The sequence below is a fragment of the Suricata suricatta genome, chromosome 14 (genome assembly GCF_006229205.1).
Source record: "Suricata suricatta isolate VVHF042 chromosome 14, meerkat_22Aug2017_6uvM2_HiC, whole genome shotgun sequence".
In the NCBI taxonomy this organism is placed as follows: Eukaryota; Metazoa; Chordata; class Mammalia; order Carnivora; family Herpestidae; genus Suricata; species Suricata suricatta.
This window is the reverse complement of record NC_043713.1, coordinates 68,800,211-68,818,254: the sequence shown is the minus strand read 5'-3', so window position 1 is coordinate 68,818,254 and position 18,044 is coordinate 68,800,211. Positions and strand designations below refer to the sequence as shown.

Below are 18,044 nucleotides of genomic sequence, written 5' to 3'. Positions count from 1 at the left end.
TTGGAGTGGATGCCACTGTTCTCCTGGACAGCCCCCAACCCGTGATTGGGCCCAGCCAGGCACTAGGGCCTGCCTATTTCTGCCTAGCCAGAGCTTCTCTAGGGGCAATTTTTGCACCAGAGCTCCCTGTTGGCTGGCTGAGAGTTTCTCAGAGTGCCACTGCAGTGTGATGGTCTTACCCAGTTCTCCATCCTTCTACTCTCTCCTGATAGATTTCCAACTTGCAACACAGTCTGAAGGCTTTCCCTGCCCAATCCTGCTTTTTCCCTATGCCCTTTATCTTCCTCCAATATATCTTTTGCACTTAAAAAAGTTTTTTAATGTTTTTATTTTATTTTTGAGAGAGAGAGTACTAGCTGAGGAGGGGCAGAGAGAGAGGGAGACACAAATATGAAGCAGGCTCGAGGCTCTGAGCTGTCTGTGCAGAGCCCAACATGGGGCTTGAACTTATGGACTGTGAGATCAGAACCTGAGCTGAAGTCAACCACTCAACCGACTGAGCCACCCAGGCACCCCATGCACTTCTAACTCCATCTTAGTGATGGCTTCCTAGAGGACCCAAGTGACACTCAGGCCCTGGCCTCCCTGGGCTGTCAGACCCTGTCCCCTCAGGGTATGAGTTTCTCTCCATCTCCCTACTTGAGCATGCTCTGTCCTCCTACCTCCTCTTTCTGTTCAGGGCCTCTCCCTGTGCCCAGTAGTAGTGGACTGTTTTTGAATGAATGCAGAATGTTCTGGAGCTAGGCACTGTCCACAGCATTCTGCTGGCACAGAGAACTGCAGAGAGCCCTGCCGGTGGGGTAGAGAAGGCAAGTCCAAAGGCTACAGGCAGTGGAGAGGAAGTCCCAGAGATGGGGAAGTGGTAGGGGAACAAAGAGTCTCCCAGGATCATGGGAAGTCCTCCCCATAGGCCAAGAAAAGTCTGACTTGGCTTTTCCCCATCTTCTGTGTGACTCCTGGCAAGTTGAGTCCTGGAGACTCAACTCCATCCATCTCAGTAATGGGATGAGAAGCCCTGCCCTGCCTGTCTCCCTAGGGAGGGGCAGGGGTGTGAGCATCAGATGAGACCATGGCTGGGAAAGGGTGGGGTACCCTGGGTCCTGGGCCTGGGGTGAGGGTGTGGAGGGGGAGAGAAAACAGAGAAGGAGGAAGAGAGAAGAATGAGGGAAGAGAAGCAGACACAGACACACACATAAGCGAGTAAACCATGAGACATAATGAGGGAATGAGTGAGAAAGAGAACAGAAAGGGGGGAGAAAAATCAGAAGATACCAAGAAACAAAATGAGAAGAAAACAGGGAGAGGGATAAAAATTAAGAGGGAACCAGAAAAAAAGAGGGAAAGAGAGTCAAGGGAGAGGACAGGGATCCTCAGACACAAGGACACAAGAAATGAGACAGAGAGGGAGGGAGAGAGCAGAGACCATAACACAGGGGAGGTGGGGGGACAGTGAAAAGCCACACAGAGAGACAGAAGGGATGAAGAGAAAGAAATGGAGGGAGAAAATGAGATGGAGTGTTAGAGTCAGAGAAAGATGGAGAGAGGGAGGGATGCAGGAGAGAGAAAGAAATGAGGAGAATCAGGGCCAGAGAGGGAAAGAGACCAAGAGAGAGAAGGATGAGGAGAGAAGCCAAAGGTGAAGGAGCAATGGGGACTGATGCTCAGGGAGAGTGACAAATGAGCAGACCCCACAAACCCCTGCCCCTCACTGGGACACCCACTGTGCACCCTGTCCCATCCCAGACAGATGAGGATCCAGAGGAAAGCCTCGGCTCCCCTTCTGTCTGCAGGGTATGGCCTATCCAGTCCTGCTGGTTTGGCTCCTGCCATACTCTGTGCCAAGGCTTCTGAGGGGCACCAAGTGAGAGGCAGGGCTCCAAAGCCTGTCCTGTAGGTTGACTGACATGGCCACTGGGTGGAATCTGAAGGGAAAACCCAGTGACACCTTCCCTTGAGGCCTGGGCAGGCCCCAGCCTGCCTTCTTTTGGGGCCTAGACTACAAGAGATCTCAAAGGTCACTTCCATAATGCTCTTCACTGTACAGAGTAGGAAACTAGGCCTAGAGAGGGAGAGGGACAAGCCTGAAGTCACACAACCAGGGGCACCTGGGGCACCGTCCACTGATTATGCCAAGAGTCTTTCTTAGAACCAACCCTGGGCAGTAGTGGGAGGGTGCACTCCAGGTAGCCACAGAATGAATGCTCCCTTTCCCAGAAACCTCAGAAGCTCCCGAGTTGAGGGTGGCTACAGGGCAAAAGCCCTGCCCTCACCTCTTTCACCCAACTCTGGTAGGGGCCACGGCCCTCTGCCAACTTCATGGAGGTGGGTGTGGCAGCCATTACTGGTGGGGGGCACTGAGGATAAGTTCTGGGAGCTTCCTCTGAGCCCCTGAAACCTCTTCCCTCCCTAGGGAGAAAGAGGTCCCCTCCTAGCCCTCTGCCCCAGGGCCCAAGGCTTTGGCTCCCACAGTCCCCATCCAGGCGGGGCTGGCAGCAGGTGACTGGATGAGAAAGGCATGGTGAATGGGGGCGTGGGCCTTGGCAAGTATACTCCTTGGCCAATCAGCGGCCTGCCCAGCTGGTGGATTCAGTTACAAGCCAGAGATCACCCCATACTCCAGCCTCCTTCCTACTCCTCCCAAAGCTCCATTCATTGGCCCTGCTGTACCGGGTCTGCAGGGCACCGCTTCCGCTCAGCTGCTAAAGCTGCTGCCTCGTGGGCTGCCAGGGGTAGGTTTCTGGGGGCTTTGTCTGACTGGGCTGGGCCAGGACAGAATGGGGATTCTGATAGTGCTGTTAGGGATGCTGAGCTTCCTAGGAGTGGCTGAGGGGGGCTCCTCTGCCCTCCTCTGGGACAGCACCTCCTGTCACTTGGCCAGGCCCATCCCCGGCAGCCCCTTGGGGACCCTGAGCTTTTTGGGCAAGAATGCCCAGAGGCTGGCCCTGTTCCACACCCAGTGGGATGGGCACGGGAGGCTGCAAGCCTGTAGCCGGCAAGATGAGCCAGAGCTCACTGCAGCCTTCAGTGCCCTCTGTGCTGGTGAGATTACCCGGGGCTCCTTTATCCACACCCCTGGACCTGAGCTGCAGAGAGCCCTGGCCACACTTCAGAGTCAGTGGGGAGCCTGCCGAGGGACTGAAGAGGGTCCAGCAGGGGCTAGGGAGAAGCGAGCAGCAGGGGCCGGGGAGAAGCAAGCAGAAGGATACAGAGGAGCACCCAGCAGCATAGGACACCAGCGGCTGAAGAGAGGCTGGACCATGCCTGGAACGCTGTGGTGTGGAGTCGGGGATTCTGCCGGGAACTCCACAGAGCTGGGTGAGTGATGGTGATGTGGACTAGGGGGCAGGGGAAGGAAGTGCCAATTTTTGCCCTGGCCCCCATTTTTCAAGGCTGTGTGTCCTTGGGGGAGTGATTAAACCACTGTAAACTTCAATGTACTCATCTGTAAAATGGGGTGACTGTAAGTCTCATTATGGGTTGCTTGAATTAGGTCATAGATGGGAAATGTCCTAGTCAACTTCAGAGTTCCATTAATCACCATCCTAGGGAGGGGGTGAACTGGGGTGGGTCCTAGGTTGGCTGAGCCAAAATGCCATTACCTAAGAGGAGGCTTTATGAGGACAAGGTGCCCAGTGGAATGGATCCCGAGACCCAAAGGCTTGGGTTAGGCTGAACAGGTCACTTCCTCTCTCTGAACCTTAATTTTCTCACCTGTACAATGAAAGTGACATTTCCCTCACAGAGTGCTGTGAGCTTGGGTGTGGGAAGTGCCAGGCACTTGGGAAATGCTCAGTAAAAGGCACTATTGCTCAGATGGTAACAAACACAGATGACTTTTTTTGCACTGTCAGTACAGCTGTCTTTGTGCATGCATGGCAGGCTGGGGGAAGGCTTTGGCACCTGAGTTGGAGCAGACTGGCATCCTGGCAATGCCTCATCATGCCAATGAGAAAGGTTGCACCCTGCCTGTTTGCCATTCCATTCCATACATATTCATAACTTCGGAGTTTTATTTGGGGTGTAAGCTTGGGAGCTCTGGAGGCAGACTTTAGTCCCCCTGAGGAAGTCCCTTTCCTAGACAAGGGCTCCTGAGAGGGCTACCTGGCATTTGGAGCTGCCCAGTAGAGGCCGCGCTGCCTGGGTGCTCTCTTCAGGCTTTAAAACTCAGAGTCCCACAGAGGGAGAGTGGCCTGAAGCCACCCAGGGCATCTGTATCAGGGCCGGAGTGAGAACAAGGTTCCTGCTTCTTGCACCGGATGGTGGGTATAGGCAGTATGGTGCCCAGGACCCTGCTGAGCTGGTGCCCTGCCACCGCCCCTCTTCCCCCTCACTTTCTGCAGGAATCTTCCAAGGCCCTGATCTCTGCTGCCAGGAACATGACCGATGCCCACAGACCATCTCACCCTTCCAGTACAACTACGGTATCAGAAACTACCGATTTCACACCATCTCCCACTGTGACTGTGATGCCAGGTTGGCAGCGGGCAGAGAGGGTTGGGGACTCAGGGGTGGAGTAGTTCCTGGGTGCAGAAACTGGGTCCAAAGAATCCTAAAGGATCAACCAGCCAACCCCCCACGATGCAGGTGGGAAAGCTGAGCCCTAGAAGAGACTCTTGGATCCCAAACCACCTGGATGGTAGTGGCTGGGTGGGCTGGTGGAGGAGCCAGGTGGCTCTCTGCAGTCCAGGGACCTGAGTACCAGCTCTGGGGCAGGTTCCGGCAATGCCTGAAGAACCAGCAGGACTCAATCTCGGACATCGTGGGCGTGGCCTTCTTCAATGTGCTGGAAGTCCCCTGCTTCGTGCTGGAGGAGCAGGAGGCGTGTGTGGCGTGGTACTGGTGGGGAGGGTATGTAGCTGCCCCCTTCAATCTCCTTCCCAGCCAGAGAGGGAGCCCAGTCTTCAAGCCCAGGGAGGGAGGCCTGTCTGTATGTCTGTCCTGCAAGGAATGATATCTCCTTCTCCCTGTCTTCTTCTCAGGACAGTGCCCAGGATGCAGACCTTCCTGGGGTGCCCAACACAACCCAGTGGGACAAGGGATGGGACTGGCAGAATCTTGGTCTCCATGGAGATGAATCTGGGGCTTATGGGAGGGGTATTGTGAATTACCAATTGCCACCTTCCAGGTGCAGAACATATGGCTCCATACCTCTTGCCCGCCTCCAGCCCAGGACCCTCTATAATGCCTCCTGGAGCTCTCCAGCCACCCCCCAGCCTCCCAGCCTTCAGAACCCAGCCCCTAGCCAGCCACAACAGAAGCAGCATCCCCAGAAGCAACAACCACAACGGAAAGGATCTAAGCACCCCAGTAAAACCAATACCACAGCCCTCCGGACCTCTGTGGCCTCCTCCCAACCTGATATGTCCCCCACAGCCTTGCTGGAGGTCACCCATCCAGGCCTCCAGGGGCCATGGAGTGGCCTAAAACCTCAGGGTGAGTTCTAAACCTAACTTTGGGAGTTCCTGATGTGGGAAGGTGTGCCTGCCTCTGTACAAGGTCAAGGAGCCCTATGTTGCTTCCCTTCCTGTTCCAAACTCCTCCTGGGGCCTCCCAACCTCTCCCATCAAATCACGCTGCAGCCAGAGGGATTTTCATAAGCCCTAAGCTTGACCATATCACTCCTCACTGAGCCCCCACCATGGCTCCTCTTATCTCAGATGATGATGTCCCTACACCCAGGGGCCTTCAGGTGCTGGTCCTGTGGACTCTACTCCCCAGCTGAAACTCACAAACCTCATTTGATTGTTCAAAAGCAGCTTGCTCTCTCCCACCGCTGGGCCTTTGTGCATGCTGTTCCTTCTGCCTGGAGCACTCTCCCAAATTCTTCTAGCCTCCGTTTAGCAGTCTCTGCCTCCAAAAAGCCTTTCCTGACCACCCTCAACATTCTGGGCTTCCCCTCTGGTGGCACTGCTGTTTGTGTCTGTGTGTGTGTGATACGTGTGTGTGATGTTTGTGGCACTCTGAGGGCACGAAGGTCATGAGACAGAGGGACACTGTGTTTGTTTGACTGAGTGCATGTGCCTATGTGCCTAAATGGCAGTGGGCTTTGGAGGGCTTTCGAGGGCTTTGCTGGGGACTGGGCTCCCCTCATCACCATGCTCTCCCAACCCAGATGCCCGCCGGGCCTGCCACAGCTTCCGCCGCCTAGATCAATGTGAGCAGCAGATCGGGCCTCAGGAAACAAAGTTCCAGCTGCTCAATAGTGCCCAGGAACCCCTCTTCCACTGCAATTGCACACGCCGGTGAGCCCTGCTTGGACCCTTGGGGGTGGGCAGCCTTTTGCCAGTCAGTGAGAGGGGTCTGCTGGATGGCCAGGCCCTACCCCATCCTAATCCTGCCTCTGTCCTTAGCCTGGCACGCTTCCTGAGGCTCCACAGCCCACCTGCAAGCACTAGCATACTTTGGGAGCTCCTAGGCACTACCTGTTTCAAGCTGGCTCCTCCAATGGACTGTGCTGAGGGCACATGGTAAGTCACAGCAAAGAAAGGAGGGAGAGGCCATTTCCCCAAGAGGTGGGTTGCCTATGGGGGTGAGGATGTGTGCCAGGGCCAAGGGGATGGAGAAAGGGATTAGGGCACCTCTGAGCTCCATTTTCATCATACCCTACTCCCTGGTGCCCCAGGTTCAGCTCTGCTATTGGTTCATATGGGTTGATGTTGACTCTTTCACTTTCTGTGTGACCTTGCAAGTTGAGTCACCTCTCCATGTCTCCATTTTCTTATTTGTAAAATGGATGCAGAAGCCAAAGAAATGGCGTGTGTGCCACACATAGCCCAAGGCCTGCCTGGCACACAGTAAAAGACTTGCTTGCTTAACCATTACTTTTAACCTAAAATCTCATTTTAATTCTGATTCCCAGGGCAAGCCCCTTGTACCTTTCCCTTTTCACAGGTGAGGAAACTGAGGCCCGATTGGCCCAGGTTTCTGCAGCCAGCTAGTGGCAGAACTGGTGCCTCTGGCTGCTAGCCCAGGTTTATTCTGCACCCTTCTAGATGTAACGCACCCTTCCCTGGCTCCCGCCTTGTTCCTCTCTAGGCTTCGGCCCCCTGTCTGCAGAGCAGGGTGGGATCCTTGGCAGCCATGACCACCCGTCCCACCTTTCTCTGTCCACAGCTGTTTCAGAGACCCTAGGGCTATCAAGGTGTCAGCTCGGCACTTGCGGCGACTTCAGCAGAGGCGACTCCAGCTCTGGGGCACAGATGAGGGGCAGGCATGGTCTTCAAATCACCCAAGAGCCCACATGTCATTCTATGACCGGTGTCTGCAGCTGACCCAGGCAGCCTGGAGACCTGACGGGCAGCAGAAATTCTAGAACCAGTGACCTCAGTTCCAGCTCTCCTGGGCACCAAACTGGACCTTGCCCCTGGCTCTGCTAGGCCCTGGGGGTCTTGCCCTCCTCTCCATGTGTTAGATTGAAGCATGGCACAGGCCCTTGTAGACAGCCTGGAGGCTGGATGCGGGGAAGGAAGAGCAAGGCTGAAATGCTGGACCATGTCTCCTGCTGTGTTGAGCGATCTTGAGCTGGTGATACAACCCCTCTGTGCTTGGATGTGTTCAGGAGGCTCATTCTGGGGAATGGGGAAAGGGTAACTTATTACAACAGCCTCAGGAGGTATCAGTAGGAGGTACATGTATCTCCAGGTTGCAAAATTAATACATGTCTCAAGACCCTGCCCAGAGGAACCCCAGCACCTGTCTGCTGAGGCCTGAGGCAGCAGGTCAGGGGATGGGATGTCACAGAAGTGCCTGTGTCTGAATCCAGGAAAGGGGAGGGTGGCTAGAGAGGGCTTCCCAACTCTTCTTCCTGGGAGGGACGGTGTGGGGGGGGAATCCCTTTTCTTAATAGCTGCCATGCCCTTTCTGGTCCAGCCCTGGCCCAAATCTCCTCAGTGTCTTTGAGCAAGGGGCCTCCCCCACTCTGAGTCTTAGTTTCCTCCTCTGAAAAAAGGGAGTGTAATCAGGACCTACCTCATAGGGTTGTTGAGGATTAAGTAAACCAATACACGGACAGTGCTTAGCACCTTGTAAATGTTCCCTCCCTGCAACATAGAGCCAAACTGTGGTTCAGTGTCTGATTCAGAGAGGTTCACCTCCTGGAGGGCTTAAGTTTGCCCATCTGTGAAAGGGGTTTAAGAATTGCACTGAACTCAACACCACAACTCAGGGTTATGGTGCATTTTAAAAGAGATGGCATGTGTGATGTATAAGCTGGTGCCTGGTAATTGTCAGATCTGTCATCCTCTTTCTTCTTTTGTCTTATCCTCTGACTACCCCAACCCCCAGACTGCTAATAAGTTAGGAAGGAGTCAGGAGTGATGCTGGAGAATTTAATTTCTAATTGATGACCTCCAGGATTACAACCCCCATCCCAGATGGGGGCCAATAGGGTTTTGCTGATTGTCACAGTTGAGGTGCCAGGACTCAGTTTGGGGGACCCCAATTGGCCACCCCTGGCCAAGACAGAGTGGCAGGTGCGGATAAAGCTGGAGCAGCAGCAAGAGGGGCACAGGTGGGTTTACAGAAGATTGGGGCACAGTGGGGCCACCTGAGTCCATCTGCCCATCCATCCTCAGGGCCCCAGGCCCCCTTCCTCCAGCCCCTGCCGGTCCTGGGGACTGGGAGACAGGCTATGAGGGGCAAGGGCCTCCCGATTAGGTCCCCAGGAACCACCACCACCACCAGGGTCAACAGTCTCCAGGCGCAAGGCAGGCAGCAAGCCCAGGCTTCGAGGCACAGATGGTGGGAAGGCCCAGGGACCAGGCAGCCCAGAGGGCCCCTCCTCACTACTGCCCCGACTGCCACCATCATTGCCTCTGTCAGGGGCCACCCGAGCCAGGCGGCGGCTCTGGGGCGAGGGGCTGCGGCTGGTACCACGGCGTTCACAGGATGAAGGTCGCAGGGCAAGGCCGGGGAAGCGGGCCAGGCCCGGGCTGCGGCTACGGTGTCTCTTGGACTTGCCAGGGCTGGGGCTGCGGGACTTGGGTGCAAGCAGCTCTAGGGTACTGTCATCCTCGTCCTCTGAGCTCGCACTTGAGCTATCTGTGCTGCTGCTGGCCAACTCCGAGGTAGGCAGCGAGATCTGGGGGGAAGCCTGGTTACTGGTGTGCCCCACTCCCCAACCAGCCACTGAAGGTGTCTTAGAACCACTCCAACCCTGCCCATTGGCAGACCCAGGAAGGTTAGGCTACTTGTAGAAGATCATGGATCAGAATGTGGAAGCTGTGGCATTTGAACAGGGTCTTTTAGTTTTTAGCACCCCCGATCCTGTGGTCTGACCTACTCACCTGGAAGGGCTCAGTGACACCGATGAGGATGCTGTGGTTGTGGCTGTAATAGCCCAGTATGAAATCTCCATGGCCCTTGGGCAGTGACTCCTCACTGAAGGTCACCTGATGGGCCCAGGGCATAGGCCCAGGTAGGAGTCAGGGAGGCAGCCTCAAAGAGTGCCCAAGCCATGTCCTGAGCCCCAAGGACCACAGAGACTTCCTCCCATTCTCCCCCTTCCCCTTAAGTACCTGATAGATGTTCCCATCCACATCCTCATGTTTGGCCCAGACATAAGCCACGTAGTCCTTGCAGTGGCGGAAACCCACCTGGGATGAGAGGAATCAGGGCTGTGACTCCTATCACCTAACTCCATTTGCCCCAACAAACTCTGGAGAAGCCAGTGATTCCCCCTGGGTACCCAGCTGCTCATCCAGGCCCTCCCTTCCCCGAGTCACTGACCATCCCTGCCCTTCTTACCCGGTACAAGCCGATCCAGTCCCAGGAGCTGCGGGCAAACACTGTTTCTATGCGGTACCTCACCACAGCCTGCTCTGGCCGCACCCACTCATCTGCCACCTCCAGCCGCACAAGTGGCATGTCGTCCCTGTAGGCAAACTGCCCAGGGGCAGGGGGAACATCAGGGGAGACCCTCGAGTATCACATGCACCTAGGGCCCTTGGGCCTGAGTCAGCACAAATAGGCTGAGATAAAGGGCCTTTGAAACTGCCTTACAAACTGGGAAACCAAAGCAGAACAGGTCTAGGATAGGGGTGCCTGGGTGACTCAGTCGGTAGAGCATCTGCCTCTTGATTTCAGCTCAGATCATAATCTCATAGTTCATGGGTTCAAGCCCTGCATTGGGCTCTGTGCTGATAACGTGGAGCCTGTTTGGGATTTTCTGTCTCTCATTCTCTCTGCCCCTCTTCCCCCCTCCCAAAATAAATAAACTTAAAAAAAAAAAAACAGGTCTAGGATAAATGCCAGGCTTCCTGCCTCCCAGCCCAAGGCTCTTTATGCCAATAGCCTCCTTAGGGAGTAAGAATACAGCTTTGAAGTGAATAGTGCAGCCCCGTTTCAGCCGTTTCTCTACCTCTGTCCCTCAGGAAAGGACTCAGATGGTGTGTCAGCCTCCAGCTTTTGTTGGCTCCCCTGTTTATGTGGTTTCAGGTTTCCCTCCCTCCTCAGCTTTTGAGCCACACTGTTCCAGAAGAAACCAGCACATCCTCTCCCTGTCCCTAGGTTCCTAACAGCAGGTTTGCCTGGAGCTGCCTCTTAGAAATGCTCTCCAGGGCCTTGGAGGTCAAAACTCCCACTAAGCCCCATTCTGATTGTGTTGCTTTGGGTGAGAGACAAGTTCTCTGAGCCTTAGTTTCCCTGACCGGTAAAACTGGGAGGAGAATTTGGATATCTCAGGGCCTACTAAGGCATTCAAAGGGACGACAAAGCCACAGGGATTGGCATGTACTAGGTGCTCAACAGGTAACATTCTGAAGGGTCCGAGTCCTTGAGGAGAGAAGGTCAGGGGGCCCAAAAGGAGCAGCACCCAAAAGGAGTGGTTCTGAAGGTGAGGCCCCTGACTGAAAGTGAAACTTCACATCCAAGTCTGTTGCCAAAAGTCATGGGAGGCCAGATGTGGGCAGATTTGCATTTGCAGTCCCACTGACTGACCACATGACAGTGTTGGTCTACAGGGAAAACATTCTCTGGTCTACAGGACTCCCTCTTATCAGATCAAGGGAATTGGAGAGCCCAGAGTTGGATTTCAGGACTGGAAAGGCAAGATCTACCCTCCTCTGCTGCTGAGAGTATGTGCAGCCTGGAGTACATGCCTACCCCACTGGGGGCCTCCGTTTCCCCCATAGAAAAACAGTACATGCCTACCCCACTGGGGGCCTTAGTTCTCCCCACAGAAAAACAGAATGTTGGATTACATGGTCTCTCAGGTCCCATTCTGACATTCTAGCATTTCTCCTTTTTACTTTGCCAACCAGAGACCTCAACCCTAAACACAATGTTAAATTATAGTAACTAGAATTTAGCTTTGTATTTTTCATGTCTCTACTCCTCCTCCCCATTAACTATCTCACTCACAGCGCCTGGCACATGGTAAAATGGTAAATAAATAATGAATAAATATGATTGAAAACTATACGGAGTTTGAATAAACATTCTGATTTTGCTGGTCTTATTATATGAATATATAAAGTGAATTTTAACATAAATTGTCCTAATCCTTTCTCAGAAGAACAAAGTTAGGGATTAGTGGAAAAGGCATGGACTCTGAAATCAGGCTAGCTTGGGTCCAAATCCTAATTCTTCTGTTTATCAGCAGTATGACCCTGTTTTGATGCTGTGCCTCTGAGCCTCTGTCTCCTCATCTGAAAATGGAGATCATAACCCACTCTCACTCTACTATGATGAATGGATGCTGCTGAGGGCAGGTGCAAGGAATTATTGGTGGGCCATGGGATGCTGAGCTGGACCTGAGGAAGTCATAAGGGGAAGATGAGGCTAGGACTCACCTGCAGGACAAACTGGGCAGCCACAGGCTTGTGGTCACTGACTGTGTATTCCATGTGGCTACGGTAGCTGTGCTGGGTCACCTGGAGCCGGTGGCTTTCACGTCCTGAGGGGCTGGGACCCACACTTGGAGCCTTGACCTTCCACAGGATACGGTCTGTCCAGGCTGGCTTCCGCTTCTTGGCACTGCAGTGGGTAGGAGTGACCCAAGTTTCAGGGGACGGGGGTTGAGGCATGGCTCCCAGCCTTCTTGCCCCTTACCTTTCTTCTCCATCCAGAAGACCTCAGCCCATATCTCCACCTCATCCCAGTGCTGAGCTCACCTGGTATCATATTTGTTAGTGCCCACATCAAACTTGAAGGTGGGTGCAAAGTTGAGTGGCCCCTCCTGGAAGCCCTTCAGGATGGGCCAGGTGTTCTTGGCCATGTTGAGCTGTGAAGGTCCAAAAGGGCAGAATTAGACAACAGCTTGGACAGGGAAGGTGAAGGCGAGGGCCAGAGCCTAGGATATAAAAGTGTGCCCAGTCATGCTCTGTGTACTTGGTATTGAGGGTGTGGGCTGGGATTCTATACCTGGTCCTTCTCCCAGAGCTGGTGGAGCTGATCACTGTCAATGGCAAACTTGACAAAGTGCAGGTCGTAGCTCTCAATGCGGAAGTTGAGGTCCCCAAACCAGAACACGAGGCTGTTGAAAGATCTGTTTGAAAAATCCTTCTCTACCCCCATCCAATGACAGCACTAGGTGTCCTTAGTGATGATGCAGTGGGTAGGGTGGGTGGCAGCAGATCTAGCCTGCCAAGGAGCAGCAGGGGATGTGGATCTAGAACAAAGTTAAATTCTGGGGCCCTCAGTAAAGTTCCACCCAACAGACTCTACCCCACCATCAAACTTACCAGCATTCGTGTTTCTGGATGTCGTTTGGGAGGTCACCCACCCCCATAGGCTCTGCCTTTCCCCACACAGCCCACCCAGGCTGGCCCTCAGCTTCCTGTGGCCAAGGTTTTGTACTCTGTCTTCTGAGGCCCACCCTTCCTTCACCAGCTCTGCCCATACTCGTGATCCAGGATGCCATGCGCCCCAGGCCCCTGGAACTGCTGGAGGCTAAGGATGGTCTGGAAGTTGTCCTTGCGCTGCTCTGCCTTGTCCATGTGTGCTGGCAAGTGGCAGTTCAAGAAGCAGAGCATGTGCCCAAAGGCCGCCAGTCGCACGCTCACTCCACCCTTGTTGCCCTTGGGAGACAGGGTGGAGCGAGTCAAGGGCAAGGCCTAGGCAAATAGCTGAGGCACTGAGGGGGCATAGAGAGGAGTGAGGCCAGCCAGCCCTTAGAAAAGGCTTAGAGAGGGGTGGATTCTAGGGAAAAGAGCGAAACATTGGGATGGGCCAAGGACAGAAAGAGGGCTGGATCTAGAAAATGGTATGGGGTCTTGGGTGGGGTTGAGGAGAAGTAGGTATCAGGGTAAGGGGTGGAGCAAAGGGAGGTGACCTTGCCTATGCTTGGGGGACCAGGGAACTAATCTATAGACCCCTTGGGGCCCTGTTTCTTCCCAGGTTACTCCCATGCTCACCCAATAGCCACCCAGGCCAGTGCGTGTGCAATCAGTCTGCACGTCCCTCAGGAAGGGCAGGTGGTAGTACTTGGCAAACAGCAGCAGGATGACGCCCTGCATCCGCACAGTACTCACCTGTGGCAGGAGGCAACTCGGCTGAGGGACCCCACACAACTCTCCCGCCCCACTGTGCCCTTTCCCCCAGTCTTTCAGATCTGCTCCTCCAACCCCCTATTTCACGGACCCAGCAACAGAGGCCCAGCAGGTCCCACAGTGAGTCCAGGAAGAGCTAGGGCAGGAGTCCAGGGTCTCACCCTTCCAGGGGCTGAGGCAGACATTACCAGCACGAAGTTGAAGGGTGCCAGAGCGTCCATGAAGAGCTCACTCCACTGGTCTGTGAAGAGCGCATCCTTGAGCCGCTTGTTGATCATGGAGTTCACTTCCTGCAACCTGGGGGTGGGGTCGGGGTGGGGGATGAGGCGGCTATGGGGTTGGGGTGACCTAGAAGCCCCTCCTATGGGCAAAGCTCTGGGAGGCCCAAAGGGTTCAGGAGCGGGGTCCACATGCCCTGCCCCCTCACCCAATGGCAATCATGTCCGCCCCTTTACTGTCATCGGCACTGCTGCCCAGGTGGAGGAGGGATGTGACGTCGTCAGGGGGCATGGCGGTGCCCACGTTCCACGTGACCACAGTGATCCTGGGGGTGGGGGTGTAGGAGGGGTTACCACTGGGCATTACTCCCTCATATTCAACCTCCCTCCCACAGGGCTCTTTCTAGGGAATAAACTGATGAGGTGTGGGTGTAAGCTCTCAGAAGGACTATGGGCCCAATATCCCGCCTATTAGATTTTCCCAGAGGCAGGAGATACCATCTTAGCAGGAGATGCCATCTTCTAAAGATCCCACAGTAAGCCCAGCACCCACAAGGAATCTTCCTCATGGAAGTAAACTGGGGCAGTGTAGGGTAAGCCACATTAGAAGAATGGCTACTTTTGGAGCTCAAGCCCCACCAACCCTCCTTGGGAGAGGGCCCCCTCACCAGAAGCCGGGGTCGCTCTTGCAGGTAGGCTGAGCTGACCAAGAGGATGATGAGGTGGATGTAGAAGGGGAGATGGTGACCGGAGCTGGAGTTTCTCGGGGCTGAACACTGGGGTTAAAGTGCCCACTAGGCCCTGCCCCCTGGGTGCTAGGCCTGGGGAGGGCCATCTCAGGGGCTGGGGGGATACAGGGGGAGCGGTTGGGGGAGCGGCTGGGGGAGCGGCTGGGAGACCTGGGTGGCTTGGGCAGAGGTGGGGGCACAGTCTGTGCCAAGGAGGCCCCTGGCCGGAAGGTGGGGGACAGAAGTCCTGGGGAACGGGTGGTAGGCTCTGGAGGACTCTGGCTCACATCCAGAGGCAAGGTCTGAGGTGGTGGGGACAGGACAGGATCCTCAGGGCTGCTGCGGGGGGCCTCAGGCCGGGCTCTGAAAGAGGGGGAGATCCGGGGGTCTAGGGGTGTTTGGATTAAGGATGTGGAGCCCATAGGACCAGATGTCTGAGCTGAAGGCTGGAGATGCCCTTCGGAAGAGGGGAGAGGTTTAGGGGCTGGGGCATCCCTCGGTTTAGCTGATGTCCATCCCACAGAGGCCGGGGTTGGTGTCACAGGTGCTGGAGCCAGGGTCTGTTCCTGAGAGGATGACAAAACTGGACTGGGCACTGGGGAAGAGTTGGAGAGGGGCTGTGGGATCTGCTCCTCAGATGCCAGGGCCAGGCTCAGGCCCGAAGCAGCCAGTGCTGGCTTGGGTCCCACGGAGGCAGGTGGTACCTGCTTCTGGTCCCTGGATGTTGGAGTCAGCCTGGGCCCCAGGGTGGCTGGGGGAGGCCTTGACCCTGCTGAAGCAGCCATTACCAGCTGCCCCAGGGATGCTGGAGGCAGGACTGAGCCTGAAGTCACTAAGGGAGGCTTTGGCCCAGCTGAGGCAGACATGACTAACTGGCCCACAGATGTTGGAGCCAGGCTGGAACTGCGGTGGGCAGGAGCTGTTTTCTGCCTGCCAGGGGTAGACAGTGGAGCCAGAATGGGTCGGGGAGACACCAGAGCCAGCCTTGGCCCCTCTGTGGTGGGTGGCGTAGCTTCTTGTGGCCCCACAGGTGCTAGAGCCAATCTTGGTTCCGAGGGTACTGGGGCTGCATTCTCCTTCACTGGGAGCTGAAAACTTGAGTCCACCTTGCAGAAGATAAGTCAAAGACTCAGAGTAGCCCTAACCAGGGGCTTGTGCCCCAACTTCCATAGAGACCCCAGCCAAGTCCATCTGGCTAAGAAAGGCACATCTTTGCAAGGAAGTTCTTCCTAATTTCTCACCTCAATCCATTCTTCTGTGAATCAGCTTCTCTTTTGGAGGAAACAGGATGCAGAACCTTATCCTCTCCCTCAAGTCTTTCACCTCTCCTAAATGGGGAAACTAAGACCCCAACTCAAATGAGGCAGGGTATGAGCCTAAACCTAACAGTTATCTCCTTGCCTTCCTGGCTGACACCCACCCTCTGGTCATGCTGGAGGATCAGATGGCTGGGGCCATCTTCCCTCGGCAACCTTCCTTGCATCCTGCTACTTCCCTGGCTAAGGGGTACCAACCTAACACCCCAGATCTGCCCTCTCTGGACACTTTGGGTCTAGCTTATTAAATACCCCTCCTTCCCTTCACAGGACTCAGGAACCCTCAGGTTCATCGCTGCCAAGCACCCGAACTCCTTGGTTGTGCTTTTGTTTGTCCTCCTCAACAGTGCGCATAGTTTTATAAAGGACCAAGACCCCAGGGCCAAGACTGGCCAGGCCAATTCCAAGCCCAGCTCTGTGTGACCTTAGGCAAGCACCTCTCTGCCCAGGACCTCAGTTTTTGTCTGTAAAATGAAGGGGTCTGGTGGAGGGTCCCTGGCCACACCTTGTTCCTGAGAAGCCTTGGTCTCATAGTCTCCTCATTTTTGACCCCAGCATTTGCTAGGCTTTCATTTGAGCCCATGGAGTCACCCATTCTCATCAAGTGCGATTCTAACATTCAAAGTCCAGGATTCTGTTGATCCTGGAATTGCACTTCTCTGTGCCTAATTTGTACCCTCTCCCCAGCTCCCCTATCTTTCAGGACAGGCAAGCAAGTATCCTCTTTTTGTCTGGCAGGTGGAGAGGTGGGGGGTGAGGAGCCTGAGGCCCTGGCGGGACCTCCTCCCCCTTCCCATCTGTTCTCTGTTTCTGATGCCCCTGTCTCCAGAAGACAGGATAAAACGTCCTTTGTCAGGGAGAGCAGAAGAAGGTTTACGCTCACTCTGAGGTGGCCCCATTCCTGCCTCTAGACATGCAGTTTTGTCTGTCTGACGTCCTTCTCGGTTCAAAGAACCTGAAACTCTGCCTCCACCTTCCTCCTCAAAGTTAGCTCTTCGAGGCTGCATTTTGGGCATCCTCCTTGGCTCCAAGTGTCCCCCCAACCACCGCACTGCCTCCAGCACTAACAACTTAGACATCCCAGATGTCATCGTGTTAGTCTTCAGGGACAAACCGAATTTTGCATTGGTTCAGAGAGAACAAGCAACTTGCCCAAGGTCACACAGCAAAGCTGGAGCACAGCTGAATTTCCTGACATCCAGTAGAGGGTTCTCCTGGGGGCTCCTGGCTATGGCTGACTCCATCTCTCTCTGGGTGTCCCAACACTGCCCTCTCAGCCCCCAAAGTGTCCTCTTTGTCTAGCCCCTGCTCGGTGGGCAGAGGAGAATGCCAGCCCCTCAGCCAGGGGCACCAGGGTGCCTTCGGTGTGTGTGGGTGTGTGGGACCAAGGATCAAGGATGGGAGGGCTAGGTTTTAAGGGTCTTACCTTGGAAGGTGCCTCAGTTTGAGAAACCCCATGAAGAATGGGCAGGGAACCCAGGCCAGTCCGGGTCCCTGGCTTCCTGCTGCCACTGCTGCTCTGGCCCTCCATGTCTGCAGCCCCTAGCAGCCCGGGCTCCCTTGGGCTCTAGCTCTAGCTCCTCCGCTCCTGGGGAACCAGTGATGTCATCAGCCGTTTCAACCTGCTGAGGATTTAAAGACACAGGCACCCACTTCCCAACATAGAGGTGGCCAAGGCAAGGTGGCCTACCCTCTGGGAACCCTTCATGCTGAAGCTGAAACGGCCATGGGGCAAGGTGGCTAGTGTGCTCATTGGTCTGGCTTGGGTCCCAACTGGCAGCTTGGAGGAGGCTGTCTGCCTGCCCCCACCCTCCTTCCAGGGGTCTGGTTGGCCCTTACTCAAGGGTAGGATATTGCCACACATGAGGATAATGTAGAGACATGTAACTCAGAGGTCAGCACACTTTCCAGGATGGCAGAGACACCTGAGTCCCTGCCACGATCCTGTGACCTTCCTGACTCCCTGCCAGCCCAGGTCTTGCCCTGGCCCCCACCTTTGCCCCATTTTCAGGCCTTAGTCCCTGCCCCTGCCTGGCTTGATTCTTCCCATCCTAGAGCCTGACACTCAGGCCCCAGCCACTGGAGTCCCCTCCCATTTAAGCCTCAGCACCGACCCCTGCTGCTCTGCAGACACTTTGTCACCAGCCCTGGTTGCCTCCACAGTCCGGCCCCTCATCTTTTTTCTCCAGTGCTCACTGGGTGTGTGGATTGGGTGAGGGACTAATTCAAGGTTACCTAGTGAGCTGGGGAGGTCTTGAAAGTTTCAGTGAGGAAAGGGAGCTTTCTCAGTTACCC

At 55.1% G+C, this 18,044-nt stretch overlaps 2 protein-coding genes across 4 annotated transcripts; one reads left to right on the top strand and one right to left on the bottom strand.

The window, feature by feature from the left end:
* Nucleotides 1-2,689: 2,689 nt before the first annotated feature.
* Nucleotides 2,690-7,479, top strand: PLA2G3 (phospholipase A2 group III). Its single transcript, XM_029922816.1, has 7 exons — nt 2,690-3,315; nt 4,341-4,473; nt 4,714-4,848; nt 5,126-5,433; nt 6,113-6,242; nt 6,351-6,467; nt 7,114-7,479. The coding sequence occupies exons 1-7, from the start codon at nt 2,775-2,777 to the stop codon at nt 7,310-7,312; spliced, it is 1,563 nt and encodes a 520-aa protein (XP_029778676.1). The 5' UTR covers nt 2,690-2,774; the 3' UTR covers nt 7,313-7,479.
* An 834-nt stretch (nt 7,480-8,313) lies between these two features.
* Nucleotides 8,314-17,340, bottom strand: INPP5J (inositol polyphosphate-5-phosphatase J). Of its 3 annotated transcripts, none has more exons than XM_029922065.1 (13): nt 17,176-17,340; nt 14,374-15,539; nt 13,915-14,031; nt 13,676-13,784; nt 13,353-13,469; nt 12,841-13,016; nt 12,361-12,472; nt 12,111-12,220; nt 11,790-11,973; nt 9,745-9,882; nt 9,516-9,593; nt 9,285-9,389; nt 8,314-9,079 (listed from the first exon to the last, which is right to left on the bottom strand). In XM_029922065.1, exons 1-13 carry the CDS (start codon nt 17,278-17,280, stop codon nt 8,570-8,572), a joined length of 3,027 nt encoding a protein of 1,008 aa, XP_029777925.1. In that variant the 5' UTR covers nt 17,281-17,340; the 3' UTR covers nt 8,314-8,569. The 3 variants fall into 3 exon arrangements, with proteins under 3 accessions (XP_029777925.1, XP_029777928.1, XP_029777927.1); XM_029922068.1 differs by having other exon boundaries at nt 14,374-14,999; nt 17,176-17,339; XM_029922067.1 differs by lacking the exon at nt 13,915-14,031.
* Between the last annotated feature and the right edge of the window lie 704 nt (nt 17,341-18,044).

Excerpts from the sequence above, each read along its gene's own strand:
- PLA2G3 (XM_029922816.1), top strand. The coding sequence starts at position 2,775 with ATGGGGATTCTGATAGTGCTGTTAGGGATGCTGAGCTTCCTAGGAGTG. Across the intron at positions 3,316-4,340 it reads CGGGAACTCCACAGAGCTGG|GAATCTTCCAAGGCCCTGAT; the intron begins GTGAGTGATGGT and ends CACTTTCTGCAG. Across the intron at positions 6,468-7,113 it reads GACTGTGCTGAGGGCACATG|CTGTTTCAGAGACCCTAGGG; the intron begins GTAAGTCACAGC and ends CTCTGTCCACAG.
- INPP5J (XM_029922065.1), bottom strand. The coding sequence starts at position 17,280 with ATGGAGGGCCAGAGCAGCAGTGGCAGCAGGAAGCCAGGGACCCGGACT. Across the intron at positions 14,032-14,373 it reads AAGAGCGACCCCGGCTTCTG|GATCACTGTGGTCACGTGGA; the intron begins GTGAGGGGGCCC and ends CCCCACCCCCAG. Across the intron at positions 11,974-12,110 it reads ACTAACAAATATGATACCAG|TGCCAAGAAGCGGAAGCCAG; the intron begins GTGAGCTCAGCA and ends TACCCACTGCAG.